The following is a 10185-nucleotide window of genomic DNA, read 5'->3' as shown; positions in this document are numbered from 1 at the left end:
ATATCTAGGCATGATCATGTATATATGCATCACGTCCGTAACAAGTAGATCGACTCCTGCCTGCATCTACTACTATTACTCCACACATCGACCGCTATCCAGCATGCATCTAGAGTACTGACTTTATAAGAACAGAGTAACACATTAAGCAAGATGACATGATGTAGAGGGATAAACTCAAGCAATATGATATAAACCCCATCTTTTTATCCTCGATGGCAACAATACAATACATGCCTTGCTGCCCCTGCTATCACTGGGAAAGGACAACACAAGATTGAACCCAAAGCTAAGCACTTCTCCCATTGCAAGAAAGATCAATCTAGTAGGGCAAACCAAACTGATAATTCGAGAGACTTGCAAATATAACCAATCATACATAAAAGAATTCAGTGGAGATTCAAATATTTCTCATAGATAAACTTGATCATAAACCCACAATTCATCGGATCTCAACAAACACACCGCAAAAAGAGTTACATCGAATAGATCTCCAAGAAGATCGAGGAGAACTTTGTATTGAGATTCAAAGAGAGAGAAGAAGTCATCTAGCTAATAACTATGGACCTGAAGGTCTATGGTAAACTACTCACAACTCATCGCAGAGGTCTTGGTGATGATGTAGAGGCCCTCCGTGATCGATTCCCCCTCCAGTGGAGCGCCGAAAAAGGCTTCAAGATAGGATCTCACGGGTACAGAAGGTTGCGGCGGCGGAAATAGTTTTTCGTGGTGCTCCTGGATGTTCTCGGGGTACGTAGATATATATAGGCGAAAGAAGTCGGTCAGGGGAGCCATGAGGGGCCCACGAGGCAGGGGGAGCGCCCGCCCTAGGGCGCGCCCTACACCCTCGTGGCCGCCTCGGCTGCTTCTTGATGTCCACTTCAAGTCTCCCGAATTGCGTTTGTTTAAAAAAGATCGCTCCCGAAGGTTTCATTCCGTTTGGACTCCGTTTGATATTCCTTTTCTGTGAAACACTGAAATAGGCAAAAAAACAGCAATTCGGACTGGGCCTCTGGTTAGTAGGTTAGTCCCAAAAATGATATAAAAGTGTATAGTAAAGTCCATAAACATCCAAAATGGGTAATATAATAGCATGGAATAATCAAAAATTATAAATACGTTGGAGACGTATCAGCAGCGAAGCAAGAGGCGGAGACAGTCACGGGAGACGGCACGCGCGGCAGCAGCGACAATGAGTGGAAGCAGTGGCGCTGATGGATGGCTCGCGCGGTTGTATGGCTTGCGCGGATGTATGGCTCGCGCAGATGGATGTCAAAAGCAGCAAGCGGAAGCAACGAGCGGAAGCAGTAGCAGCGATCGGAAGTACTTGCGGCTGCATGGAGAGGATTAGGCGGCAGCGCTAGTGACTTGCGGCGGCCCGGCCTGTCACCATGTTGAGAAACACAGGTTTAGGGTTTTGCGTGGGTGGTTAACATCCAGCCTCATGTTTTAATATATAGATGATTATAATTACAATTACATACATATACAAATACGTGTACAAGGACAATATAATATACCCTACTTTACAGTAGCTGCGCATGTTTGTGAGACCGCGAGAATACATTGTTATTTGTAGGGCATCAGGGGGACATGTGCAGTAAAAATGCATACATTAGCACATAAGTAATAGAGTGTTCACTTTGGGTGATTCATGCAGCCATACTTGAGCATCTTGTGTAGCACTCCAAACCATTGGTGACACATCAAACCACAAATTCTGGTTGACTTGCCTGGAGTGAGTGTCAAATTATCATCCATACTGTTCTAGCATTAAAAAAACAATTTAAAATCTAAATTGCAAGGAAAAAATTGTTATGAATAATAGCACTTGTTTCCACACATTTCTCTTTCTTTTGATTAATTATTTATCGTGTATTACATCTGTTATTTCTTGTAACCTGATAATAGATTCGAGCATGTAATCTTAACATTTTGCACTAGAAAGCGAGAGCAAACTCCCATGATTTAGTGCAAAGAAAGATTCGTTGCTCCCACCATACCATAGGAGACAAAGTGGCGACCACGAGCTATCCCTCGACGAGCCCACGGGCCCCTTAACCCTTCGCCCATCGTTTTGAGGGGATGGGGGGGGGGAGCCCACTGTTTTAGTTAGGTGGTGGTAGGGTTAGGACTCAATTTATGTTTTAGTCTCTAGAAGTCGATGGCATCGCTGTCGATATGGAATAAGTTCTCTTGCCTTCATCCTCGTTCCAGTGGTGCTTCCTGCCAACATTGTGAGGCGTGTGAAGCGTGCTGTGTTTTTCCCTCTCCGACGTTCTCTACTCCGGGTGACTATTTTCTTCGTTGCTAACTACATCTTTTTGGTCTGCATCGGTGACTTCCTAACCGCTACAACCGTACAACAATGACACAATGTTATCTGGTGGTGTTCAAAGGTCCAAAGGCAACACCGAGCTCTGCTAATGCGAGCCATCGATGGATGCAGATGAAGAAGGCATCGCCCCAAAGGCTTGAATGTGTTTTTTTTTAATTTATGTCAGGGGCTGGGCACTCCACTTGGATGTGGCCACGTCCCACGACGAATGTAGATTACTAAAATGCCCTTGGTGCTAATTATTGGTAGGTGCTTTGGGATTCGTGCCAAAAAAGTTTCGGTAAGAATAAGAGCACACCTCATAAGACAACCTTTTCAACCTAGGCCCCTAAAAATAAACATGACACTTTCTCCTAGGCTAGGGGGCCGATGCCCCCTGCTGATATGTGCATAGCTCTGCCCATTGATTCATATCCAATGTTTCCTGTTTGTATTTGTCTGGACTTGACAAGTGGAATAAGCTCTACCTCCTCAAAGTCGGAGATAAAGACTTGTATAATTGATTGGCCCTCAAATTGCAAAAGTAGGGGTAAACACGCAACCACGATGGTTACTATCTCCCAGACAATGGCATGGAGGGGTGCACGGAGGGGAAGCACACAACAATGACACCGGGTACCTCCGCCGGCAGGCATGGAGGGGTGCGCGGAGCGCGAATTGTTCAAGGACCGTGTCCCCGTGGTCACCTACTAGGACCTCTGCTTAGAGATCAATCACATCGCCAACGGCGATTGTAATGACCCTATGTTGCTAAATTAATCTAATACACCCCTTAAAGAAAAAGCGAGAGCAAATTGAGGGCATGTATAATGATATTATCTTAGGAGCATCACGTGGGATAGATGTTGAGGTGAGAAAGAGAGAAACCATAAGAATATGTTTGCCTTCTCTTAATTAAGAGATGATCTCTTAGCAATAATATCTCTCACCACAGTAATTTCTAGTTATCGGAGATAAGACTAAGAGATAACTAGTGTACATAATTTTATATTGTATTTTATAAATTACGTGACGAGCTTAAGATAAGACTGCTTTATCAACCACTATGCCATTATAGATGCCTTCAAACTGGTAATCCTATATACCTAAGAGATTCATCCTCACTATCTTATTTATCTTGACATGCAAGCTATCCACATGAGGTCCACCATGTAAGAAGGTTTTCCCACTAACTCTTTATGCACATGCTCTCACTAATTTTTTCATGCGCATGCAATCTGTCATATATAACCATTAATTGTGTTTTTGCGCACTCTCAAGCAACCATGCCATCGTAGGTTTCTTTAGCACGTGTTCATGTTCAACCATTTGGTTAGACTTATCCCCACTATCTTACTTATCTTGACATTCAAACTATCCACGTCATCGAGGAGGTCTACCATGTAAAAATGATTTCTCGCTAACTCTTCATGCCTATGCTCCCACTAATTTTTCATGTGCATGCAATCTGCCACATATAACCATTAGTTGTGTTTTCGTGCACTCAAGCAACCACGTCATCATAGGTTTCTTTAGCTATACGTATATGTCTTGACGTCATCCGATCCACTCCATACGTACAACACAAGTCCCCGCTCCAACTATTTGGTTAGACTTAATGTGTCGTTAGTGCTTTCGTTTGATTCTAAAAGCGCAAACAATTATCTTTTCTCATTCTCAATCTCTTGTGCTTTCTGTCCATGTCTCTTTTGCTCCCAACATGTCAGAGAATTGTGTTAGATGCCTTCGTTCCCTCGAACCTTCAGTGTTCCAAGCAACCTTTTAATCCCAATTTAATTCCATTGCGTACAGTGAGGTTGTTCATCAAAATTTTCTTTTTTAAGAATCCACTATTCTCATGCAACCATTTAATCCCAATATTTTTTCCATTGCATACACCTCGATAGCTAATTAGGTATTTTTATGACTAAACTAAGGTTCACCTAACAGGGAAGCATGCATGGTTCTGCCCGTGGAAAAGATAAAAAAAATTGGAGCTACCTGGGTATATTGTGGTGAATGAGCTACCTGGTTAAGTGACCTTCTTCTTTTAATAGAAAATCAAATTATGAGTGAACTTACATTTTCTTTCATGCGAGCTATGTTTTTTTATGGATGCACATATGTAGTTGATATCGTCGTTCTTGGTTTAGTCAAGGGTTGAGATGTCCCCATTGTTTCTACGCAGCACTGTTTACATCTCATATCACCTTGCTGATATATTGCAAAGGTAATAGATCAGAACAAAAAGTACACCTATTTTTGTTTTTTCACCAAATTAGCTTTAAATGCTTACTCTAAACAATATTTCTTTCTAAAAAAATTCTTTACATCTGCTTATACTATGTTTCATAAACTTTTTCATTCTTTTAAACATTAAATTATTTATTAACGCATGGGGTATCATCTACTCCCTCCGTCCCATAATGTAAGACGTTAGCCAAGGTATGTGCTAGTATCAAATTGTGGAAGCGCACAGGGGCTTTCTTGTCATTTATCCAGTAGCACCCAAATCAAATGCCCACGGGTGTGCCTCTGCCGCCATGACCCATGAGCGCCAGCGCCACCACCTTGCGCGACGCCGCGGCCATCCTCGGCGCCCTCTCCGCCGCCTCCGCCGCCTCCGCCGCCCAGCTCCACGCGCCCGCCCTAAAGCTCGGATTTCTCCCCTCCTGTCTCCACCTCTGCTCGTCCTTCCTCAAGTCCTACGCCGCCTCCGGCCGCCTGGCCTCCGCGCGCCAGCTGTTCGACGAAACCCCCCGCCGGGACATCCCTCTATGGAACACCCTCGTCTCCGCCTGCGCGCGCTCCCGTCAACCCCACCACGCTCTGCTCGCTGTGTCCGCAATGGTGGGCGAGGGCTCCCGTCCCAACAACCTCTCCGTCACGAGCCTCTTGTCTGCGTGCGCGCAACTGAGGAGTCTGGTGCACGGGAGAGAGCTCCACGGGTATGCCGTGAGGAATATCCCTGTTCTTGATTTGCGCGTTCTCAATGCGCTGGTAAGCATGTACGGGAGATGCGGGCGGTTCGCTGAAGCAAGCACGGTGTTCGCCGGTATGGGGAATAAGAGCGTGGTTTCTTGGACGTGCATGATCAATGCTTGCTGCGAGAACGGACGCCCAGCAGAGGCGCTGGAGGTGTTCAACGAGATGAGGCTTGCCGTTGTCAAGGTCGATGAGGTCACCCTGCTCGCAGTCATCTCAGCGTGCACAAAATTGGATTGTACGTCGGAGTTGGGCGAGTGGGTGGAGGAATATGCATGTGAGAATGGCTTCTTGGAGAAGACCCGTGTCGCCAATTCACTCATCCATATGCATGGTAAGATGGGGAGGGTGAAGAAGTCATGTGAGATATTTGACTCGATGAATGTGAGGACTGTGGTCTCATGGACAGCCATGATACAGGCACTTGCTGTGCATGGGCATGGGGTGGCTGCCCTTGTTCGGTTTTCGCAGATGCTCAGACAAGGTTTCTGGCCTGATGAGGTTATCTTCTTGAGCATGATCAATGCTTGTGGCCACTCCAGGCTATTGAGTGAAGGGCGCCAGTTGTTCAAGTCCATGGTCGAAGACTATCACATCACACCATGGATGGAGCACTATGGAAGCATGGTGGACCTGTTGTGCAGATCTGGCATGTTGGACGAGGCGTTTGAGTTTGTCCTGGCCATGCCTGTGAAGCCTGATCCCGTAATATGGCGTGTATTGACCGGAGCATGCCGTGATCATGGAAACATGAATTTAGCGAGGAAGGTGATGGATCATGTGATCGACATGGAGCCTGACCATGAGGGGAATTATGTGCTGGCATCAAACTTATATGCTGCCAATGAGAACTGGGGACGTGTTGTGGATGTAAGGGTGGAGATGGGTGTGAGGAAAGAGACGTCAAGATGCAGTACTGCCCTGTCTTACATTGAAGTCAATGGTGAAGAAAATGCAGAAAGCTTCTCAACTGCACAGCACCAGTAACTTTTCCAACTCCACTACTATGAAATTTACTTGAAGCATAATTATGAATTTTATCTGCTATTACTAGCTAGCATCTACAGTTGTGCAAGTTTTTATACAAATCAAGAATTTGATACTTAGTCTTCTGCAAAAGATGCAAAAAGGTAGGCTATTATTGGTCAAATTGGACTGTCGGTCTGGTGGAGGAGTCTTGCTATTGTATATATGTCAACTGTCAGCACGCCTGTCCTTCGAACATCTTGGAAGATCGTCTTAGTATACATATCTATCACTCGTTGATTAGTAGTCTGAGGTGATGCCTATCTCGATGTTGCTATCATAATTAATGATTGATAACCTCACATCCAAAGGGCCAGGTAATTCAGTAGTTTATTTTTTGTATGTGGCCAATTGTTTCCTCAGACGCACAAAAGCATTGCACATGTTTTTGTAAGAAGATGATATACAGCCATTTGGCCAGAGGCGAAAAGCGACCCTCTCCACTTGCCAATCTAAGAAAATATGAAAAATTATATATGAAGAAAAATGTGTCTGTCCTCACCAAGCGACCGGCATCAGGGCCCTCACATCTAGACCAAGAACAACACGAGAACCATACAATTTGTGAGCCTGGAGTATGCGACTATTTCTTATGTAGCTCACTTTTAGCAGACAGATTAACAACCAGTGTAGTTGCCTTTGTTTATTACTCCCTCTGTCTCATAATATAAGACGTTATTACATCTAATATGCTCACATACTAGACGTAATAACGTCTTATATTATGACTTATGGGACGGAGGGAGTACCTTCGTGTAGATGCATCTCCTGTAAGTTGATCTTCTGCGAAAAAGTAGTCGAAAGCTGCATCACCGGGGTGATAAAGTCCTAGACAAGTGCACTGGAGCACTGGATTTGCCCCTTAATCCATAGATGCTCCACGAAGAACCTGACATCTTGCATCATGATTTCTTGGGATTTAGAGATGGACCAAGCATAGAACTTGATTGGGCACTCTCACTGTCAGTGAAAAATGGTGGCAGGCAATGTGCCTTTGCCTACTCGAGTGTAGGCTGTGTTGGACGGCTGATCATATGAACTGCTATGCTGTGTCAGCGAATCAGCTCTTTCTAGCTACTCCCTCCGTAAAGAAATATAAAAGTGTTTAGATCACTAAAGTAGTGTTCTAAACACTCTTATATTTCTTTACAGAGGAAGTACCAGTTAAAGATCAACCTGAAAGAGTGAGGATAGATGCACCTGCTCTGAACAAACTGCCACAGCCATTGAGCTGTTGTACCAAGCCGTACAGTTTTTACAACTTTGCGGTTTGGTTTGGTTGGCACTTTCTCCGAAATTCAGCTCTGCCTATTTTCCTTCTGTGGTATATCTTTTGATAATTTCAAAATCATGATCCTAAGAAAGTGTGTTTCAAATGCAAACCCAACAGTGTCACTTATCACGTCGTAAAAATCAATGTTTCTTTGGAACCAACTAGTATAGTTCATAAAAAACCGCAGTGTTCGGGTTAGTCATCGAGTTGGTCACCCATGGCACCCGCAAAAAACAAAAGATTGGCCACCCATGGCGCGGTACTTCCAGGTTAGTCAAGCTATCGTCTACGGTAGGGCAACACAATGGAACAATAGCTTGTAAGTTGGTTCATCGTTTGCTGCACATATTGTTGTTTTTATCTTGTGGGCGTACACCACAGAGCGCTGAAAGAGATGGCCCATGCAACTTGATGTTAAAAACATTATATGCAAGGCTTTTCCGTGTCTATCGTTTATGTCGCTGTTTTACACATCTCTACTACCGGTATTAATTTATTCTCGTGACAAAGACATCCCCAATACTATCTCAGTAGTATCCAGCTTGCCAATGGGAGGAATGGGTCTCTGCAAGCAGTTGTTGTTAAATGAACACCCAACCTACAAAACTAGATTCCACAGTGCTGCTGGACCAACAACCTCGAATGGCACGACAGTTCAGAGATTAGTTATTTTTAAGCTGGATAAAAACTCAGCAGTCAAAGCAAGGCTTGGAATACGCATTTCTGAATGCTTTTAAAACTTTAACTGGGAGCCTTTTTCGTACACAACAACTTCACATGTGTGTTGGCGCAGCCTATTGGCTGAACATCTGAAAGATGATTTGGCATTGGCATTGTTCGGCGGGTGTGATTGATCATGTGAATCATGTGGTAGCGTCAAACTTATATATGCTGGTAATGAAAATTGGGGGCATGTCGTGGATGTAAGGATGGAGATGGGAGCAAAGAAAGAGATGTCAAGATGCGGTAATGCCGTGTCGTACTGTACTGTACATTGAAGTCAATGATGAAGAAAATACAGAAAGCTTCTCGTCTGCACGGCACCAGTAACTTTTCCAACTTCACTACTATGAGATATGCTTGAAGTATAAATTTTATTGCCATTACTAGCTAGCATCCATGATCCATGATTGTGCAAGTTTCCGAACCTGAAGATTTATACTTCTTACTTTTGTACTCGCTCCGTTCCTAAATATTTGTCTTTCTAGAGATCTCAACAAGTGACTACATACGGAGCAAAATGAGTGAATCTACACTCTAAAATATGTCTATATACATCCGTATGTGATAGTCCATTTGAAATCTCTAAAAAGACAACTATTTAGGAACGGAGTACAAAATATGCAAAAAGATAGGCTGTCGGTCAAAATTGGACCCTCAGTCTGATGGAGGAGTCTTGGTATGAGACATATATGTCAACTATCAACACGGCTGTCCTTGGAACATATTGGAAATATCGTCTTGGTATACTTATCTATCACTCGTTGATTAGTAGTCTGAGGTGATGCCTATCTGGATGTTGCTATCATTGTTGATAACCTCGCATCCAACGGACCTGGTATTCGGTGGTTATTTTTGTACTATATATGTGGGCTACTTTTCCTCCAACACTCAAAAGCATTTCATATCTTTTTGCAAGAAGATGATATGTTGATATGCAACCATTTGGCCAGAGGTGAGAAGCGACCCTCTCCACTTGCCAATCGGCGAGATCCCGACTACGAAAAGATGTTAAGAGGAAAATGATGAAAGAACGTGATCGTCCTCACCGAGTGACCGCATCAGAGTCCTGATGTCTATACCAAGAACAAGATGAGAATCATGTAATTTGCTAGCCTGGAGTATGCGACTATTTCTTATATAGCTCACTTTTAATTTGTTTGTTACCTTTTGTGTGGATGCATCTCCTGTGTGTTGATCTTGTGCTGAAAAGTAGTCAAAAGGTGCATCACAGGGTTGACAAAGTCCTGAATAACTGCACCGGGGAGCTGGATTTGGCCCTAATCTGTGGATGCTCCACGAAAAGCTTCCGTATTGCATCTTGATTTCCTGGGGTTAAGAGATGGACCAAGCGTAGAACTTGACTGGACACCATCACTGTTAGTGACAAATGGCGACGGACAGATTACCATTGCCGACTACGGTGTAGGCTGTGTTGGAATTTTTTTACCATCTACTACGCCGCGTCAGTTCTTACCAGCTTTACCATAGCAGTTAAGGATCGGCCTGAAATGGTTCGGTTAGGTTTGGTTTGGTTTTGCGGCATCTTCCAAAATTGAACTTTCGCTCCGTGTTTTTCCTCCAAAGCATATTTTTGTGAGGGTAATGTATATATTTTTGATAATTACAAAATCACGTTTCAAATATGAACCCGACAGCGTCGCTTCCCATGTCGCAATATTTACTCCCTCCGTCCCATAATATAAGAACGTTTTTGACACTAGTGTAGTGTTAAAAACGTTCTTATATTTTGGGACAGAGGGGTACATACGTATTTTGGAACCAGCTAGTAGTAAGTCCATAAATATAATTATCAACGGGCGGTGCGCGGCTAAAATCAAAAGTTGGTCACACGTGGCGCCAT

General features: G+C 43.8%; 1 protein-coding gene across 1 annotated transcript; it reads left to right on the top strand.

The window, feature by feature from the left end:
• Window positions 1–4830: 4830 nt before the first annotated feature.
• On the top strand, window positions 4831–9607 carry LOC119336033 (pentatricopeptide repeat-containing protein At1g11290, chloroplastic-like). Its single transcript, XM_037608073.1, has 2 exons — window positions 4831–6285; window positions 9275–9607. Exons 1-2 carry the CDS (start codon window positions 4868–4870, stop codon window positions 9345–9347), a joined length of 1491 nt encoding a protein of 496 aa, XP_037463970.1. The 5' UTR covers window positions 4831–4867; the 3' UTR covers window positions 9348–9607.
• The last annotated feature ends 578 nt before the right edge of the window (window positions 9608–10185 follow it).

Source organism: Triticum dicoccoides, chromosome 7B (genome assembly GCF_002162155.2).
Source record: "Triticum dicoccoides isolate Atlit2015 ecotype Zavitan chromosome 7B, WEW_v2.0, whole genome shotgun sequence".
Taxonomy (NCBI): domain Eukaryota; kingdom Viridiplantae; phylum Streptophyta; class Magnoliopsida; order Poales; family Poaceae; genus Triticum; species Triticum dicoccoides.
This window is presented reverse-complemented; position numbering and strand designations above follow the sequence as displayed.